This window comes from Gopherus flavomarginatus, chromosome 6, assembly GCF_025201925.1.
Source record: "Gopherus flavomarginatus isolate rGopFla2 chromosome 6, rGopFla2.mat.asm, whole genome shotgun sequence".
Lineage (NCBI taxonomy): Eukaryota > Metazoa > Chordata > Testudines > Testudinidae > Gopherus > Gopherus flavomarginatus.
The window spans coordinates 127,626,368-127,647,140 of record NC_066622.1 but is presented as its reverse complement, the minus strand read 5'-3'; the positions used below and the strand labels follow the sequence as shown (position 1 = coordinate 127,647,140).

Genomic DNA, 20,773 nt, shown 5'->3' with positions numbered 1-20,773 from the left:
GAATATATCTAAGTCAAGTCTGAAGCTGTTAATAAAGTCATGTGCAATCATCATTTTAGCATTAAAGCAGCAGTGATGGTAATGGTGGGTTATCCAGTTCTGATTATTCATGCTGATTTATCACATTATCTTCCATTTTCTAGAGCTCACTATATTGTGCAAAAAAGAATAACTATTGTATGATGCCCCCCCCAAAAAAACAGCTTCTGGCTGCATCTTTGGGCTTATCATGGATGTTAGAGATGGAGATCATCCAGTCAGAAGATCATCAGATCCATTCCTTGTGAGCCAATGAAGGACTGTCCCTTGCAGTATGATTTCTATTTGCTTCCTGGTAACAGTTTCAAAATGTCCCAAGTGACAGGGCTTATACTGTTCCCCTTTGTAAATCTAATAGACCTCATTACAAGAGTCTTAATATTCCTTTTTGGCACTCGATTTGAGGTGTAAAGAAAGCATTATTAGAGAGGAATTCACCATGCATTCAGCAGTGACATTTTCATTCAGTTTTTCTGCAATGGCACAGATTGTGTTGCTTGGTACTGAACTACACCCATGAGCACTGGAGCCACTCGATCTTATTCTAATTTAATCATTTCCTCCCCAAAACTTAAAAATTAGTAGATTTCTTTTCCTAAAGCCTTTACAAGGATTCCTAAGAAAAGTTATTCCAGAATACAAAAGAATAGATCATTATACATCTTGAGGCATGAAAAAAAAAACACAAAAAAAACAAAACCAGTCCACACACAATTTAACTTTCTTTTTAAATCAGAGACTTACAGCACATTTCACTAGATAAATTGGTCCTTATCAAAACACTCTCCAATCCTCTCTCTCTTATTCTGGAGCAGCTTCTCTGTATTCAACACCAATTCTGGTTGTGTCTCTAGAAATTTCTGCTTCCAGAAGGACTCTCACATGCCTTCCCCCCTCCCTTTGCTTCAGAGCCTTCTCTTACTTGCTCATTCTCTCACTGCTCTTAGGTATCCAGATACACACACACACGTTATTTCAAATTTAAAGCAGTGTAAGGGGGATCAGAATTAGACCCACTATTGTCAAAGTTAGGGTGACCAGAGCAAGTGTAAAAAATTGGGACGGGGGTGGGGGGTAATAGGTGCCTATATAAGAAAAAGCCCCCAAAATTGAGACTGTCCGTATAAAATTGGGACATTTGGTCACCCTAGTCAAAGTGTGCAAAGCCCTGGACATTTGCTGGAAAGTTTCAGATATACACATAGGTTTTTCCTCGGGACTGCATTTCATGAATTCTCTACCGCTATTCTCTCACATGTACATAGACATCTCTCATTCTCAGAAGCTCAGAGAATGTTTAAGATTTCTTCATCCATCTTTCAAATCTTTGCAGTCAACACATAGATCTTCTTCCTCATGTTTATCATTCTTCAATTATTTTCAATAATAACTGGAGTCTATCTATAGATAATCAACAAAAGATTTGGAATTTTTGTTGTTACTACGGCGCTGTAATTCCTGCTTCTTAGTTTCAGCCTGCTGCCTAGTGAATTAGTCCATATAAAGAGTCCCCTTCAGCACCATTGCTAATGTTTTCTAAAAATACTTCCAGAACATCATAAATAGCAAGCTGGATAGAATTCATAAACCCCCTTAGGGGACAAAGTCTTTTTGCTTCTGATAACTATGGAGTGGGGCTAATGCACAGAGCATAAAATGCATCTTTCTGCACTGGTTTGTTTGGTCTTTTTTTGTCTTGCAGAAAGGAAAAATGTGAACTTCTGGCATCCGCAAAAGCAGTCTCTAGGGGGTTGCTTTTCCAACAAGTCATACAACCTCTCAAACCTTCAGCATGACAAATTCAGTGGGATTTATCATCCAAAACACAGACCAGGTCTTATCAAAGGAAATTTCAGCTCTCTCTGCATACTTTATAGTACTAGATAGGAAAAAGGACAGAACAACACATAGCATTTTTATAGTGCTTTACACTGCAGCGATCTGCAGAAACATAAAATTATCCTCACAACCTTCCTCTCAGGTAGATCTCCCTGGATATTTCTAAACATTTGTCATCACACTATCTAGGTGCTGAGAAGGTAGGTAAGGATGAGTTACTATGTGAGGATAACATAAGGAAAACACACAGGAGATCCTTCTCTTTCCACTCCACTTTTCCAGTTCTCCACAGTGAAATCTAACATTGACCACTGTATGACGCCAACTTTTTGGCTGTTTTAACTATTTAAACAGTGGGAACTTCAAAAGCACCAAAGCAGCCACTGAAAGTTATCAGGACTTGCGCTCTTGAAGGCACTGTGGCATTTTTGAAAATCTCAAACCATCACCAGAAAGAGGCTTTTTACTTATGTGTTTCTTTTAGTTTTAAAATAGCTGTGTGAACAACAGTTTGGGGTTTTTTAGTTTTTTGGGGGGTTGGAGTTTTTTTGGTTTTGGTTTTTGGTTTGCTGGCATTAGTGAAGAAACAAGTAGTTTTGAGTTGACCCAAAAACAAACTACTTCAGTGAATCAATAAATTGAAAAATAAATTGTTTAGGGTCAAAAAATGATTTGTTTAGATTCTGTGAAGATTTTTTTAAATATTTTTGCATTTTTTCTAAATAAAATTGAAGGAAAATTCCAAAACAAAAAGGTCAGAACATTGAAGTGTTTCACTTTCAAAATGCTGTAACTTTTGGAATTTTTGTTTTTTCAAGATGAATAATTTAGCTAAACCAATATGAATTCATAAATTCATATATTTTTTCCACTGAAAAATTTCACCCAGTTCTAGTTTTAAAAATAGAAACTGTGCAAATAAATCATCTCTCTCCAGTTGCTACTGTGAAAGTTAGATCGATATTAACTTTCTGCATCTATCTTACGGAGGTAAGGCCAAAGTCTATTTTGAGTTAAATCAGTGATCATTTAGAGTAACTCCATCAAAGCTAGCAAAGTTATGCTAGACTGACTCCAGTGGAACTCAAAACAGAATTGGCCCAGAAATATCAGGCAAGATTCTTGATTGTTCAACATTATTTTAAAAATTAAACTAGTTGATAATGTTTTGCATTACTGGTCTCTTGCTCTTCTTCTCCAGAAGTAATAAAGTTTTAAAAATAAAGGTGTGATCAGAACTGTTTTGTTTGAGGGAAGACAAAAATGTCACAGCTACTCTACAATAAATGACATCGTCATTAAAATTCTCATAAATACACTGTAACAGTGTAAAGAAATATTATAATGCTATTACGGCAGCAAAAGTAAATTAACTGATATTAATTACTTATAATTTTAACATGCCATTATCAGACAGATAGAAAGGCTAACATGCCAGATAAGCTTTTTTTAAAAATTTAAGCCTTTTTTTGCAGGAATATATAATCTATTTATCCAGAATGTTTATGGGTCTAAGACGTGAAACTCCTAATGTGTATCATGTATACATACATAATACATCCTCTCTTGTTTAGTTCGAATATCAGAACAGCTGGTAATAGAAAAGAGAAAAAAATGTTTCAACATTTTTGGACTGAGGTTACTTCAGTTTATGTTACAGAGATCCTTAAATCCTAATCAAATTCTTTTCTCAATTATTCTAGCTTTATCCAGTATTTTAGGTATAAAATAGGGCACTTTTTTGTTGTTTTGTTCTTAGCATCTGTCAATTCAACTATGACTGAAGTTTTATAACTCTTCTTCAGAGATCAAAACCCCAGCACTTCCAGATTGTCTCAGATGTCTGAACCACTATAAATATTCAGCTTTGAATAACCACATTACTTATTATTCTTATTGTCTTCTCAGAATATATTTTTTCATTTAACCTTTTTTAAAAAAAATAGCTTGTCTTGTTTAAATTGTTAAAATTCCAATTTCAATAAAAAAGAAAACTATTCTGTAGCAAAAAAGAACTCTTCCATACCCACCTTGCACTGTTCCCCGTCCCTCTCTCTCTCTCTCTCTCTCACACACACACACTCTAATCTGCACTGAACGCCTGTATTTTTACTCATGAGAGGAATATTAACAAAAATAAGTAACAGGTGACAATATGACAAGAGGTCAAACTGAGCACAATTTCAGTGAGGTCCAATCAGTGTTATGCTTCTATTCATTGTTAAAAAACAGCAGAGAAATTTATAGATTTCTTTTATGGGGGCTAGTAATTCTACTGCTTGGATTATTTTAAATTAAAGAAAACAAAACCCATTTGATTTCACATATTGCTAAGATCCAGTTCGTCTTCCGCTTACATTCTTCAATCCTCTCTCTTCTTTTATCAGGCCTCCAGGTATATTCATGTCCAAATGCAAGTGTTGCTTTCCGACAAACACTGTAAAATTACATTCTAAATATAAAAAGTGGACCGAAATATTTTGCCAATATTCCTCCTAGGAGAGAACAAGTGTCTGAACACAGACACACATGCTAACATTTCACTTTCACACATGCATATGACTGAAGAACTGGAATAAAGGAGTCAAGATAGCCCTGCAGCCATCAACACTTCAACAGTACATCAGATTTCTTTAACAGGCATGAAAACATTATTATTTGAAGTGTGTTCGGCTGGATTCCCATCCACACTCAATGTAACTTTAAGGAGATTGTTGGCTTTAATTATTTAGATTTACAAGAGACGTCTGTGACAGCCACCATTTTGGTTGACACACCAGGAATCAAGCCAGGCATTTCCAAAGCTGTAAACATGAGTCTCTAAAGCTTGAGCAAAAGAGGAGACAGATTCTGGCTGCGGCTGTAATAGACGAGCATCCTCTGGATCACTCATCAACAATTGACTAGGAAGGTTCGTACAGTACATCTGGAGTTCTGGTGGACCAATCAGGGAAGCAACTTTCCTTCCACATAACCAAGGCAGGAAGGGTTTCTCTCTCTCTCACTTTCATTCCTCTCAACTCGCTAAGTCTAGAGTCAAGTAACTTTCATTTTACATATTCTCTTATTGAAGATGGATCTAATCATGCTGCTACTGAACTCAACGGGATCATGTATCATTGCCTTCAATGGAGAAGTGGCAGGCCCTACAATGGTCTCTTCTTTCTTTGCACCCCAGAATCTTACTCACACTGCAGAGACCTTATACGTATCAGGAGTTCCTCTGAAGCTAACTAACCAAAGTGCAAAACTAACAGCGTTGAAGTAAATAGTTTGGCATATTTTACATCTTCTGTGCAAGAAGACCTGGAAAAAATAAGAGTTCCTGTAAGCAAACTTTTCACAGCACTAGCTTAGATTTCTCCTCCACTGCAGCCCTTGACAGTTAATCGGGATTCAGCTCTTTTTCTAACTTGGCTGGAGACTGCTCCTAGACTTTTCAATGCCAAAAACAGAGTGGAACCTTTCCTCGCGAGTTAAAAGAAAACCGCAGCTTGAATAGTGGGTTTGCTGACTTCTGTCTTGATCACTGAAGCTATGTAACAGCCTGATATGATGGCAACAAAAATCAGCTTCACGGTAACAGTAATTACAGCAGAGTCCTTTTACTGAGCCAAATCCCACAATCCTTATTCATACAGAACTCCCACTGGAAGAAATCAAAATGATGACACACTTAAAATGATTAAAGTAGGGTCCCAAATATAGAAAAGTAAATAATAAACATCACCAATGTATTGGAGACATTGACATTAGTTCACCACCTTAAATTAAAAAGTATCTAGTTTTATGACTATATAGAGTCATTTGCCCGTGACTTTTGCAAATGACTTCATCTGTAAGAAAGCAACAAAATTAAACTCCTTATCATATAACCAGAGAGCAAATTTTCCTACTGACTGTTGTGCATATTGTGATTAAAACCACCTCCTTTGATATACTCTAAAGAAGGATCACTTTTAAATGTGCCAGTGCGATACCAGGGGAAAGTTCAAGAGTATGAAACAAAAGAAATGCTGCAAGAGTTGGCATGAAAAAAGTGGCATGCACTCCAATATACTGTTTAGTTAATAAAGAATGTTCTCACTACAGATTAACGTTATTCACTCAGGTCCTGATCTGGCAGAATGTTTTAAGCATGTGCGTAAATCTAATTGACTCCAATGAGAGTTAAGCACATGTTTAAATTTTTTGAAGAATCAATACCTCACAGCTCACTAGTTTGTTTCTCTTTACCTTCCTTGAAATAGGAACTGAAAAGGTTTGTCTAGTTTCCCTGAGCCTAGTTTATCACCTGCTGAAATGCTATTTTCTGTACTTCCTACAGCAATACCTCCTCAGCAAATCACAGTTGTATAGTACAGATATCCCTACAGCCCATCTCTTATAGCAACAATACAAATAAAGAAGGGAGATCCCACCACCTCTCCTTCTGGTGGTAGAAGCACAGCAGTCTCACAAAAGGCTATGGTACATTAGCACTTCAGTCTTTTTTACATTCACATCAACAGATCCTTTACTTAAAAGTGCAGACCTCAAAAAAATAGAAGTGTACATAATTTCGAGCAGAGGCAGAAAGCATATGCTCTCTTGTAGTTGTAGTGAAGCTAGAGGACTCTAAGGTCATGTGATTAATATTGAACACAAACTGGTCCAATGGCATAACTCTAAAAATCTGGGATATCTAGGGTGAAGGGATAAAACAGGGATCCCAGTCTGTAGTGGTAGAAATGCATTACTGTATTTCATCCATTTGGTCCAATCTTTACACCTAATCCTGCAAAATATTTAGTTCCTTATTCAAGCCAATGGGACTGTTTACCACAGTAAACACAATGTTCAGTGGAGTTTGCAGAACTGGGCCCTTTAATTGCACTAAATCATCTAAGGATGAGCAAATTCCTTCTTTAAAGCACAATAATGGTTAAACACTTTACAACTGACTATAATATTAATACAGTATTTGCTACAGGATGGGTGGTTTGGTTTGGTTTTTCACTATGATGTTCAGTTGCCTGGAAAGACATCCCAGCTAAAAACTCAAAATGATAAAATATTAAGCACCAAGAACTGGTCCCAGGATTTTACAAACACAACTCTGCCTTCCATTGTGAGCTTCGGCCTTCAAACTGCATAACTAAGGGGCAATTAAAAAAGTATGAGAATTTAGAACTGGTTTCCATTTTCAATTATTTACAGATATGATTCAAAATGAAGTGTTGATTCATTTCAAATCCATTACAAGCAAAACAACTGAGGAGACAAATCCCAGGAAGACTGATTTCAGAGATTGCAAGCCCCATGCTAGCTTTTGGTATTTTTCACTCAACTTGTAAAAGCAATTTTGCCTGCCTTTCCATCCATAAGCTGATTCTTATTTTCCTTGTGTGCAAATCTATTCAAAGCTGTGCATCTAAAATAGATTTTACTTCATTGTCCCAGTTTCCTCTTATTGTTGCCATTTGCCTCTATACCATTTTTTCCATTCATTTGGGACTAATTTTCATTAATCTCAAAAGAACGTGAAATCAGTCTGAAGGGGCAGGAGGTTAAACAAAAGAGCAACCCAAGAGAAATATTAATTTTAAAGTCTAATAGATCAGTAATTCATTCTTCTTTCCCATCAAAACAAATGTTCCACCAGATTTGAATGTTAAAGGGCTGGAACGATCAGTTCCCAGAATGCATAATTTGCCTAAGTGACAACACAGGACCTGATTCTGAATCTACTGACTTCAATGAATTCAGGAACAGGGGTGGGGGGAAGGGGAAAGGATAACTGACTACAAGTTTTTGGACAGAGTAAACACGAAGGATAGACAGGAATTAGCTAACCCAGGGATTACAGGATGAAATTAATACGAGGATATTTAGGACAATTGTGTGAAATAAACAAACAAACAAAAAACCCTTACAGTGAGTTCCATTAGGCTGCGGAACATTCTCCCCAAGAAAGTGGTGGAAACCCATCAATTGGGGCATTAAATATAGACTAGACAAATGCCTTAAAACAGCGGTTCTCAAACTTTAGAAACCCAAGGACCCCCATTTTGATTGTAAAAATGTTTGCAGCCTCCCAAGCCACCTGTACAGCCCCAGGCCCCTCCAGCCCTTCGCCCAAGGCCTAGTCCTCACTGCTCGTCTTTCTGCCCTCCCCCCGAGCGTGCACCATCCCCGCTCCTCCCTCTCCTCCCAGCACCTCTTGCACACTGCTTAACAGCTGTTCACCAGCATGCAGTAGGCGCTGGGAGGGAGAGGGAGAAGTTAATCAGCGGAGCCCGCGAACCCCCTGGACTACCTTCGCGGACCTCCTGGGATCCTCGGACCCCAGTTTGAGAAAGACTGCCCTAAAACATACAGTAAGGAACTCTCCTGAAGAGGCAGGGAGATGGACCAAATAACCTAACAGGACTTTTCCATTTATAATTTCTATGATTCTATAACTTATACTTCTAGACCAAGACAAGGCACAAGATATGCTGTAAAAAAGCAGCTTAAACCATTTGTGTATGTATCTATCAGGTTAATGAACATAAAACATTGAGACGCTTTGAGGATGGAATCACCCCAAGGTCTACCTAGGGCCATCCCGCTCATGGGAAGTGCCAGACTGACATCACAGGAAACTAAAGTCTTTTTGTTCACTAACATGGACCCTGGTCTACTAGGAATTGGACAAAGACTGACATTCTACATAGGCCAATACACAGCCAACCTGGGCTGAATGTGAACTGGAACAATGAACTTCAAAGGATCCATATCAAGCCCCCCTAGAACCTTTTCATCAGCGTGCTTACTCAGAACATGCAAATTTAATTCAGCTTGGAGGACCTGGGTGTCTTACCTTCGCGTTCAAAATTGCTATCAGATCCTCAAAATTCTAACTAGTTTTTATTAATTAAATAAAATAATCCATCTCCGGAGTTCATTATAAAGCTGATGTTTGTGAAGTAAAATGCTCTAAAAATACTCAGAGTCAGACTGGGCCAGTAAGACACAAGTCTGTGTCAGGGCACAGCAGAGCGGCATGGTCCCAAGAGAGGCACTAGGACATATCTCCCAGAGCTTCCAGAACACAGGGGCAGTGCAGCTGCCACACCACCCCTGAGGAGAGTGCAGCTTGCTCTCTGCTCCATGGAGGAGGAAGAAAGGAAGAGGGTCCCATCTCCTCTCTGCCTTATGCGGAAAGTCTGAGAGGCATGGGCAACACCGAGGGGCTAGCAAGCAAGGGCAGGGACTGCAACCATGGATGGCCACCCCTGACTTGGGAGAACAAGGGAAGGGACTGAAGGGAAGTAGCTTGCACCTTCCATGCTCCCGTGCGCCCTACAAGGGCAAGGCATAAACTATTATTATTAGTTAAACTGATGGCTTAGTATTAGCACTCTGGGAAACTCGGGTGCAGTTTTTAGTTGGATGCTCTCACTCCCTCGGCTTGCAAAGGCTGAGGGTGCTATGGAGACTATATTATCAGATATTGGCAGCCAGTGAGGAAGGAGTGCTTTGTATGACTCAACAGCAGCCCCTCCAAGGGCCTCAATGGATTAACAGAAGTGGGGCTCTGACAAGTCCACCAGAGGATGGTGGGTATAAGGGATATCTTGAGAATGGGAGGCTGTGAACTGGGGAGCAGGGGTGGGAAAATGGAGGGAATTTGAAGTGAGACACTCAACACCATCTCTCTACTGGTCTTGAACAGATCCACTTTGTTTCTCCATCAGCTTCATGGCACAAAGTGGGTAACATCAGCAACCCCCCGCTTCAGAATTTGATTGTCATTCCTTCTGCAGAGAGCAGATCATTTATTAGAAATTATTTTAATGCTTAAAATATGTGTGGTGGAAGGTGGGGAGCTGCAAGAGATCACAGGCCCAGCAAAAATAAAATTTAAAAATCAAGCTGGGTCACTGAGGAATGAGCTTTCAACAATGTCTTACAAAGATGCTGCTCCCAGATTAGAACAGATCCTCCAATTTTTTTCACCCTCCACTTTAAGCACTGGATTTGGAAGTATATTTCATACGTTCCATCATTCTTGAATTGTATACTTTTCCCATCACCACACATAGCATTTCCCAGCCTCAGGATTCCATGTAAATGACAGTCAACCAATGGTTAAGCCGTGCATTACTTCAAGAGCAATGGCTGTGATTAGGCTGGAGAGAAAAATACCCGACAGACAGAAAGACACTGAAGTCTAGATTGGAAAAGAGGGCGGAAGACCACATTACCACCTGCTGGACGGCTGATTCAATACTAGCCATGTGCAATATTGTTGAGACAATGACAAACCCAGAAGAAAAAAGTCTGTGGAAAGCCCTGCAACTAGGCTTGTGCGGGTCAGCATGTACATCAATCAAAGTGCTGCCAGCAGAAGCCCTATGTATATATATATGCACATATACATATACATACACACACTTGTTTGCAGCTGACAGAGCTGGTCTTGAAGCTTGAGAAAATTCGAATTAAAATTAGTTTTTATCATAAATAGGAGCCAGCACTTTCATGTTTCCATTTCTCACCAAAAGATCTGCAGTGTTTACTTCAGCAGAAATCCACATGCACTGGAATGAAGAAGCAAGTGATGTGCAGCATGTACATATAAAATAAGAAATGATACTTGGGAGAAACAACAGAGTATGTTATGCCTTACTTCATCCTAAGGGGGAAATTCAACTATTAGCTTATAAGAGTGTAGTCTAGTGGTCTCAGCACGGGACCAGAAGCTAGGAATTCCCAGGTTCTAACCCTGGTTCTGAGACTCAAGGAAAAAATAATTCAAGGGGAAAGTGCTTGTCATTAAATCAGATATGTAAATACATTGTATATTACATTGCTTGTTATTTCAAACTAAGCAATTCCATTACTTCACTCAGGGATTATGGAGTACTAGGCTAACCATTATCATTGTGTTCTGTGTAACGCCCACTCCCATGACATAGTACAACCAGTTGAAAATGCTTCTATATCACTTATCAGGTTCTATCAACTTCTAGTTACTTTTGTTGTGATGTTATACTCGTTAAGGAGACATAGCTAATCATCGAAGTGTGGTTTTAGGTGTATTCCTCTTTTTAAACAAGCTACCTTTGGGGCTGAAAATGGCTCATGCTGACTCTCTTGGAATCTTTTTTCAAAGGTTGGTAAAATATCTGCATTATTTGACCATGGGAAAGCAAACAGATAAGACTGCACAGTTGTCACACCTTTTTCCTCTAGCCTAACTAAATCCACTACTAAAAAACCCAATCTATTTGTAAAACTTACACTTTCCCTGGATTCAGACCTCCAGGAGAGGAAGTGTTTTTGACATGTTTCAAGCAATTTGAGATAATATGCACAAGTAGGGCATAAGATAACACTGTGAAGTAATATAATGTCTTTCATCCAATGATGTTAAAGCTCTTTGCAAACACTTAACCCCTGCCTTGCAGTTGTGAGATAGGAAAAGAATATACAGGGATAACTTCACAACTGAAAGGCAACCACGTATAGGGCCAAACACAGCAGTTGTTGAACAGTGCACAGCAACACTACATAAGAATTTAAGATAAGAAGTTAATATCTTTGCAAACTAACAGCCTGATTCAATACTCATTGAAATCAGTGGGAGCCCTTCCATTGATGCCAGTGGGCTTTGGAACAGGTCCTGAAACTGCAGGGGTAATTTTAGGTAGCTAGAAATGTGGAAGGGAATTTTCAAAGGGCCTCCTTTGGATACTCTGCAGAGGATTTGTGGAAGGGACAGGAGTAGATGTGGGTGATGGGGGATATGTCAGAAAGCAGGAGAGGAGCAGGGGGAAGCTCATTTACATGACCCCAGAATCTTCAATGATCTTCCTCAAGAATGAGCTGCTGGGCAAGTGCTCACAAACCCTCTCTGCCAACATAACACAGAGACTGAGAACTCAGGCTGCAAATTAGGTAACTGCTGTGGAAGATGACAAGATGCAAGAGTCATGGATTGATGCTGGGTATCCAGCCACAGCAGTCATGAACTCCCACTTTGGAGCTATACTATTCATGGAATGACTATATTGTCTACCTCTGTGGGCTCAATCCTATCCACTTCCTCCATCCTGGCTCTTCTAAAAACCTACAGTGAATCCTGCCTTGCTTGTGTGTTGGACAGAGGGAGGAGGGAGTTTACTCTGTGTATTGCCTGTTATCAGAGTACACAAAACGGCAGAGATACCAATGAGAGGCTGCTGCGTGATCACTTTCATCAGTACCTCTGACAATACCAACTTTTGAGCACCTTCAGTGGCCTGATCCAATGGCCAATGAAGTCAATGGAGAGGTTGCCATGATGCCAATGGGTATTGCATCAGGACCCTGGATGGCCCCATGGCTCTTCTGAAAATACTGTTTAGATACCCAGAGCACACCTGCAAATCCCACTCCCTCCTTCAAGCTGTTCCAGCTACACAGCTCTCAGGCAATGTTGGCACAACTGAACAGTAGATCAGAAAATCCCCAATGTGTTCAGCTCCCACTTGGGCCCCTCGGTGGTTTCCCAAATGGCTATTTGTGCCTGCCCCAGTTTTTTGGAAATGTTGGCCCTAGTGACTGTTGCAGTAACTGGGCCTACAAATCTACACTAATTGTGAGCTCAATTGTAAATCATACCTGAAAGTTCACAGTATGTCACAATAACCTATAACAAATGCTGATGGGAAAAGGAATAAAAGAGAGACAGAAAGACTGAATTGGTGCAAACAACAAGGATTATTGATATAATTTTAGGACTGTGGTAAGATCATGCTGAGTAAGCAAGCAAAGTGTGGAACCAGAAATCAGTAAAACAAATGTTGGTATGTTGGAAACTAGCGCTAACTGGAGGGCAAAAAGTGAGATGATGGGCTATTCCTCCCACAATTCCTTTTGTGAAAGGAAGAAACTTTGAGGAGAAAAATTGGCTACTGAGGCAAGCTGCACCAGCATGGCTGCCATCCCCACTGTCTCCTGGGATCTCACACGTTCGACATGCTGATTCTGAGAGATGTCCTGACCAGACAAGGTCCAGAGAGAGGGACCCAGATGACATTGCCACATTGTTGGCTCCAGCTGAATCCCAAACACTACCTGGGATGAAATGGGATCAGACTTTAAAAACAATAGCTCCAGCCCATCTCTACTAATGTCTTCTCTTTTCCAAAAAGAGGACACTTTTTATTACCATCTTTGATACCATCAAAGAGACTATCAAACAAGGAGGAGTTTCCTTCTAAAAACGCTCTCCAGTGAAAGGGAAAGGAAACAAGGGATATTGATAAAATTAAAGTCTTATTTTACATTTCAAATGCTTTACCTGTTTTTCCTTCTTTTCTATATCTTTAATAAAAGGTTAGAGTGATTTTTAACAGTGTGTTTGCCAGGATACTAAGCAGGCTGAGGTCTCTGTATACTCTGTATACCTTGTTTAAAGCTGGACAGTGACTGGGTCTTGTTAACATCTTTGGTCCATATAGTCTACCTAAATTAATACAACATCACCCAACGTGGCATTTGGCCAAAATAGTACCATTAACAGATTACAGAGAGTGCTGCAGGATCTTTAATGACCTCATGTGGTCACCACCACAGTTTAGCTTCTCCTCTGAAAGCCAGCACCACCGGCATTACATTGCCTCCTTATATCATGCTGCGTAACACAGGGTCCACTCACCACAGGTGGCACCTTCTCCTTTCTGCTCTGGGGAATCAGCTCTTTCCAGGTCTGAGGCCCGCTTCAGCGACTTGCTGCATGCTCTGTTACCACTCTCTCTCTCACTCTCTCTCTGAAATCAGTGTGCTCCCTCTTTATGAAATGGCACCCCCGCCAACTCACTAGGCATATTTCCCCCTTCTGAGGTGTCAAAGTATTTTCTTACCAGCGGTCTTAGGCTCATCAAGGCTGCAATAGTGTCCACATATGTTATGCCTCTTTCCACGGGGTACGCAGGAGGGCAAAGGGGGAAATGACCAGAGGATCTACTCAGCTGTAAACCATCTTCCCCAACCCTCCACATGCTAGTGCTCATGGAGCCACCACAGAGCTGGTGTTGCAAACTTCCTGCATGCAGTCCTCAAATCCTACTGCCCCTCCCACCTTCATCCTTGTTTTCAGGACTTTGAGACCAGGATTTTCCCCAATGAAACTTCACGACAGAAATTGGATTCCATTAGAATTAGAGACCATTAAAAATGGGCACTTCAAGGGGCTATATGTTTTCATACTTCTTGAACTAAGGGCTTCACCATACATCGTGATTATTTTTAGCCGGTACCATTTATATCAGAGATGGTATGGTGCTTTACAGACATATGAGAGACACAGTCCCTGCCACAAAGAGTTTACAACCTCTGGCCTCAAAGATCCTGTAAGCTGTTACATGTGGGTCCTTACAACTGCACAGAGATCCACTGAAGTCAATAGCATTCCTTGCCGGCACAGAACCTCAATCATGCAAAGTAGCTTGCAGGTTAGAGGCTCCTGTGTACATAACACCAGGAAAGATGACTAAAAAACAAAGATCTAGGAGAAAACTAGGGACAGGCACATGAGCTGCATCACAATAATCATGAAATTGCTTGGTTTGTTAACCACATCTTCATCGTTTTGCAATTTTTTTTTAAACGTAAAGAGCTATTGGGTGCATTTTTAAACTAACATTTTACTTATCTATTATTAAAATTTTCTTTTTTTCCCCAGGCAAAAGAGAAGTTGTTAATATCTTTTGTTTGTTGTGATGTGAGTCAGATCCTTAACTTTCTGCTTTCCTTCCCCCCATTCTTCAATGGGCACTAATTTTAACCAAACAAAATCAAAGCACCAAACTCTAAACAGCCACGCCTTTATCAATTCTCAAATCAGAAGCAGCAACATTTGAGATGAGACAGGTTCTGCGTTTACTCAGGGCTGAGTTGCTCATTGCAAAAGAAATGTGGAGTCAGACTTTACACATGGATGAGGAAGAGCCTCAAATTTAAGCCTCCTGCCATTAGAAATCATGCAAATTTGGTCTAAAACTTTAAAATGCTTCTGTTAGGGCAGGTGCACATTTCTATAAAAAGTGTTAACCTGCTGTTATTGACATTAAAAATTAGATAAAGCAACCATGTTCAGTAGTCAGGCGATGGCTGAGCTGTTAATATGTCACTAATAATAGTAACCACTGAGTTCTGATTTACTATAAAACCAGACTCAGCATCACCTTCCTTTTCGCCCTATAAATATGTTCATGTCTTCTTTAAAAAGGAAACGTAGAAATTGCTCCTCCCTGCACACTTTCCTTCTAGTCCCATTATTTTATGCTTGTAGCTTTTAAATTATTCAGAAACAAAATACAAATCAGGGCTAACAAGGTCTCACTAATATAGTCCTACAGGTGTATATCTCTATTTTTAAAGGATGCTCTGCAGCTTTAAATCTTGCTGCATCGAGCTCTGGCATATTTCCATCACCGAGCTTCAAAATGGTACCAGGCAGGGAGAAGAAAAAAATAATTCTCCTCACCTCACCTTTAACTGTCTTCAACAGCCTGCGATGAGGACCCCCCTCCCACCCCACACTGGCTGAATGAGGTGAGCGGGGCACTCGTGTGCAGCAGCAGAGCAAAGAAACACAAACCACCAAGGTCAAGCAAAGCCTATTCGATCCGCCGCATCTCAGAGAGCAAATCTGCAGCAAAGTTTCTGGCGAGGGAGCTGCTGGCACAGTGCACTGCAATGGGCTCGGGGTTGCATTTCCTCGGAGCTGCCCCAGCAAATGCCAACCGCTCCGCCCCCCCACCTCGGCTCCATTCAAGAGGCAGGTTTCTCTCGCCCCGAGCCCCGGCTGGGAGGGCGACATGCAGCCCGGCGGAGACTCACCTCTCGCAGACATGGCTCAGGCAGTGGCAGCTGGCGGGGGGAGGCAGCGAGTCTCGGTGGTTAAGGGAGGGGTGGGGGAGACGGGAGATGAGCAGCTGCTGCCGCTGCCGTGGTCCTGCGGGCCAGCCACCCATGGGCCGGGGATGGAGATGAGCGGGCTGGTACCTGCCTGCCGCGTGCCCCGGAGCAGCAGAGCGGAGCAGGGCGCTCCATGGACAATAGCACCAGCAGCCGCAGCCAATGCAGACAGTGAGCGGCCAGGGCTGGGCGGGTCTTGGCTGCCTCCCTCCCTCCTTCCCTTCCCCCCGCTCAGTGCTGCAGGCTGGGCAGCGACACCCGGCAGCAGATCAGGACATCCACCCTCCAAGGGATCTCCGGGAAGCCGCTCCCCGCAATGCACCTGCTGCCTGGGCCAAGCGCAGAGCTGGGGGAGGCAGCGAGGGGCTCTGATTGCAGAACAGAGCACGTGTGTGTGCGCGCTCTGGGTGTGCAAGAGAAGGGAGGGGTGTGTGTGTGTGTGTGTGCGCCCCTGCAGCAGAAGGGATTTGCACTAGTGTGTGTAGTGTGGGTAAGAGAAGGGCACTGCACGTGTCTGTGTGCCCAGGCAGTAAAGGGATCTGTATGTGCGAGTGTGTGTGTGTCTCTAGGTGCAAGAGATGAGATCTGTGTCTGTACTCGTGCAGCAGAAGGAATCTGCATAAGTGTGTGTGCACACACCTGTGCAGCAGAAGCATGTATCTGTAACAAGGGATTTCTGTGTGTGCAGGCAGTAGGAGGGATCAGGGCATATGCCAGAAGTCACAGCAGCAGAGGGTGCACACACCACAATGGGCATATGCAACATAAATATAGCTCAATATAAATCCCCTGCAGGTGAGCCTAGAAAAAAACAAATAAAACAAACAAAAAGGATATATTAGAAAGCCCCCAAAAGTCTAAAATGTTAACAGACAGACATGGAAATTAAGCACACCCTACATTATACATATCTAGGTCTCATCATAAACATCTCAGAGAGCTTCCAACTGACTATAAAAGCAGCAGGACTGTGGACTTTCTATGCCATAAAGAAACCGCTGGACAGATGTAACCCTTCAGTAAAACTACTGAACAACATAATTCAGCTCATTCTTCTATATGGGAGTGAAGGCTGGGGCAAAGCCTCAACAGCAAAGTGGGCCTACTGAAACACCCCTTAGTAACTCTACAGCTGCATGCGTACTACACCAACACAGGAAATATAGCAACATTGGCTGCAACACAGAACTGGGTCAATTCCCCTTCCAAATTAACATACATAAAGAACACTGGACTTCTGGTGTCACCTCAACCAAAGCAGCAAGAGGATCCTTCCACTGCAAAGTGCTAGGGTATCACAAGATAAATTCAACCAAAAAAAAAAATCTAATTTTATATATCATCACTACTAACCTCAACAATTCTAACCTGCCATCCAGTGGAGCCAGCTAGCGCTTCCCCAAACCAAAAAAGGCTGAGGCTCAGCACCCAAATCACCAACATATCAGCCTGTAGCAAGAACAAATTGAAAACAACGATCTAGATGGTACAGATTCCTGCACAGATTATCACACGAGTAAGCTACTAGCCTCTGTGCAGTGAAATGAAAACAGTTCAGGCAGACTCTGACTATATACGCAATGAGTGACAATAAACTAGAGATGGAAATCAGGAGACACAAGGCACAATCCAAATGCAGCAAGGAGACAACATGCAACTGACGTGATAGGAGAGATTGAGAGAGACACACATTCTGCTCCAATATCCAAATTACAAGAGAAGGTGAGAAAGATACATCCTCAAATTACCAGGGACCATAAAGCAATGAGGAAAATCTCAGTGAAATCTGGGAGAAAGGAGAGAGATGGCAGAGACTACATCATGGTATGTAGCAACCTTCTGGATCAGAAATGAACACAGAGATCAAACCCCAAACACACTGTGAAGTCCCATTCTTCCTAGGCAGACCTGACCTGCCAACACAACTGAGAGTACTGTCTCCTTTACTCTTTAGCAATATGTTTATGCTAGTAGTTTGTCACGTTGAAGGGATGTGCATATGTGCATGCATGGTCCTCAGAAAGGATATGTGCGTTTGTACATGTGCACACCAAAAAGCATGTAATGTGTGTGCACAACAGAAGCAGTGTGTGTTTGCCTGTATAATACTGCAACAGCTGATGTGTGCATGCTGACATTTGTGCTACAGTGGCTTTTAGAAATGTCTAACTCCATCCTCCATCCATCACCCCCAATGTGTTGTACAATTCAGTTCAATTGTATTCACTGTGTCATCCTGTTTTCTGCAACTGCAAATGCTACTGAATCCTGTAGCAAGAGTGGAATAAATAGCCGGTTTGCATTCCTTCATCTCCATCCCTAAGGCACCAGCCCTGGATGCTGATCTATTGCTACATTAAAGCACAGTGGTGTGTGATCGTGCATTAACATCTACTTCAAAACCAGTTCCCCATCCCCCCTTGTGTGTGCAATTATTAAACATTCCCATTTGCAAGTAACTCAACTTTCCCTTCTTGCACTGCGACAGACAAGATTTTCCTAAAGCAGTGTGATGTGCTGACATAATTTTGCATTTTTATTATTCAAGGCATTGCCTGTGCACTTCCCTGGATGGGTTTCTAACCAATGTTATCACGGGTTCCCCCATGTGATGCTAAAAAGGTAGCATTAGAGAGGAGTCTCAGCAAAAGGCAGACCTTACTTTTTTCATGTAGAATTTCCTGTCTTTCTGCTGCTTTTGTAATTGACCGGGGGGGGGGGGAGGACAGAGGGGAGCAGCTTTTTTAACTTAAAAGATTTGTTAGAATGGCACATACACAGTTAATTTCATATTAATTTTATGTGAACTTTCTACCTAAGGTAGGCAGGTGCAACACAGAGACTGACAGAAAAACATCTTAGAATTCTGTGCAAACACATTGTACCAGCTCAGGTTATTTTATGTATATATTTATGAACTGATGGTGGTGGGGGTGAAGTACTTATAACTGTTGTTTCTTGAGAATAATGCTGGGTATGTGGTATAAGAGGAAAAGGGCATACCATTGTTGATCCATCGTAAATTCTGTATTGTGTGGACTTGTATTTTAAGCTGGTCAGTGTGTCATTAATGTGCACATATATCATTTTTATTTCTTTTTCATCATGTTTCATAGCGTGAAAATAGTGTTTTGTTTATATTTTGAGATTGGAAATGAAAGAACAGTACTTATTTTGAGTTAAAGTTCCTGTTTGTATTTAATAAGAATGGGTCAGGTCCCCAGCTGGTGTTAATTAACATACCCCTGAAATCAATAGAGCAACACCGATTTACACAGCTGAGGCCCACTGTGTTTATATTTATTATATGGCCAGTGTACAATTTATCATCTTAACTATTCATTCCCTTGCTTTTCAACATTTGGGGGTTTTTTTGGTAGGATTGTGAGCATCTCTCAATCTTTGGTGTATTTATCCTCAAAACCCCTGTGAGCTGAAAAAGTGCTGTTACTGCTATTTAACAAATGAGGAACTTAGACAGAGAGACTAAAGGCCAAATTTATTGAGGCCTCTAAAGATGCACTTAGGTGCCTGCTGGGACTTTCAAAAGTGCCTAAACAAATTAGGCACCTAAATCTCATTGAAGATGAGATTTATGCACCTAGACACTTTGAAAATTAGTCCGTAAATGATTTGTCTTAGATCATACAGGAAGTCTCTGGCAGAGCAGGGAATTGCACCTGGGTGTCACCAGCACAGAGTGCTAACAACTGGATCATCCTTCTCAATGTATATTGTTGTCACTTAGCAACGTAACTGTTTTTTTAAACCATTTTTTATTTTTGGAATTCCCATGGGTTGTTGCGGGTTATTTCTTTATTTATTTACTACTTTCCTTGTTTTCTTTTGTGTAGGTAAATGAAAATAGTTTTCTAAAGCTTGGTCTATACTACAGAATTCGGTTGACATAAAACAGCTTATGTCAACTTAACTATGTAAGTGTACACACTACGGTGTTCCTTCCGCCACTGTAACTCGCTCACTGTGCCGACCTAATAAATCCACCTCGTCTAGAAGTATAAGGCTTAGGTTGACGTATTTTGGGGGACGGAATATCTGTATAGACACTTCGTTACTTGCAGAGCCATGACACTGACAAGAATGTTAATTTCACTGCCAGTAGGGTCCCTGTTTTGAAACTGAGCCCCCAAGGCAGTTAGGGGTGTTCCAGCTGTTACCCCCTCAGTGCTGACAGTTGGAGCCTCACTTCCCAGCACTGAGAGCCCAGGCTGTGGGTTGTACATGGAGCTCACAGCTGGGAGTCCTGCTGCCTGGCGCTGAGCAGTTCACACCTGGGAGCCACGCTGCCTGGCACTGAGATCCTGGGCTGTCAGATCCATGCGTAGCTCCCAGTTTTCAGATAATGGTAATTTCTTAAATCTTTCCTTCCTTTGAAAACTTTTTGTTGCATGAACCAGTGTCAAAGTGACATCTATTTATCTATACTGTACGTGATCACTGTGCATGCATTAAAACGCAATAGTGAGGCTGACCGGGAGCAGTCTGAAATGTCTTTAATGTTTTTAATTTTGTGCAGTGATTTCGCTGGGCTGAGACAGGGGCACTAACAAACATTAGAAACTTCACACAATTTTTCAGTCTGTTATGATGTCATAATTTCATTAGCTCGCTCGTCACTAGAGTGTTCCAGGGGAGTCAGATCTGAAATATTAATGTAAAATCTAAACAGAAAAACACGTGTTGCCAGCTCGCATAATAGTGAGTCTTGCAATATTAAGTGTTTTTTTTAGAGTCCCAGCTGCAGAAATCAAGAGATTGCATAAGAATCTCTGCTTCATTCTCAAATAAAGAGTAAGACTGGCAATACCTAAAACAACCAAGTTTTTTGTTTTACGATATTTTGACAAAATGCTTTCAGGACTTTAAACATTATAACAAAACAAAGAAGGGCACAAGTCCAGTTTGGGTTTTTTTGCAGGTCATCTTAACTTTTGTGTCA

The 20,773-nt window shown here is 41.2% G+C and overlaps 1 protein-coding gene across 1 annotated transcript in view; it reads right to left on the bottom strand.

Moving 5' to 3' along the window:
• Nucleotides 1–16,124, bottom strand: part of ABLIM1 (actin binding LIM protein 1) — a 317,067-nt gene extending 300,943 nt beyond the window's left edge. Inside the window, exon 1 of the mRNA XM_050958982.1 lies at nucleotides 15,736–16,124. Within this exon, the coding sequence (XP_050814939.1) occupies nucleotides 15,736–15,748 (13 nt within the window). The 5' untranslated portion in view covers nucleotides 15,749–16,124. The remainder of the gene's footprint in view (nucleotides 1–15,735) is intronic.
• Nucleotides 16,125–20,773: the final 4,649 nt, after the last annotated feature.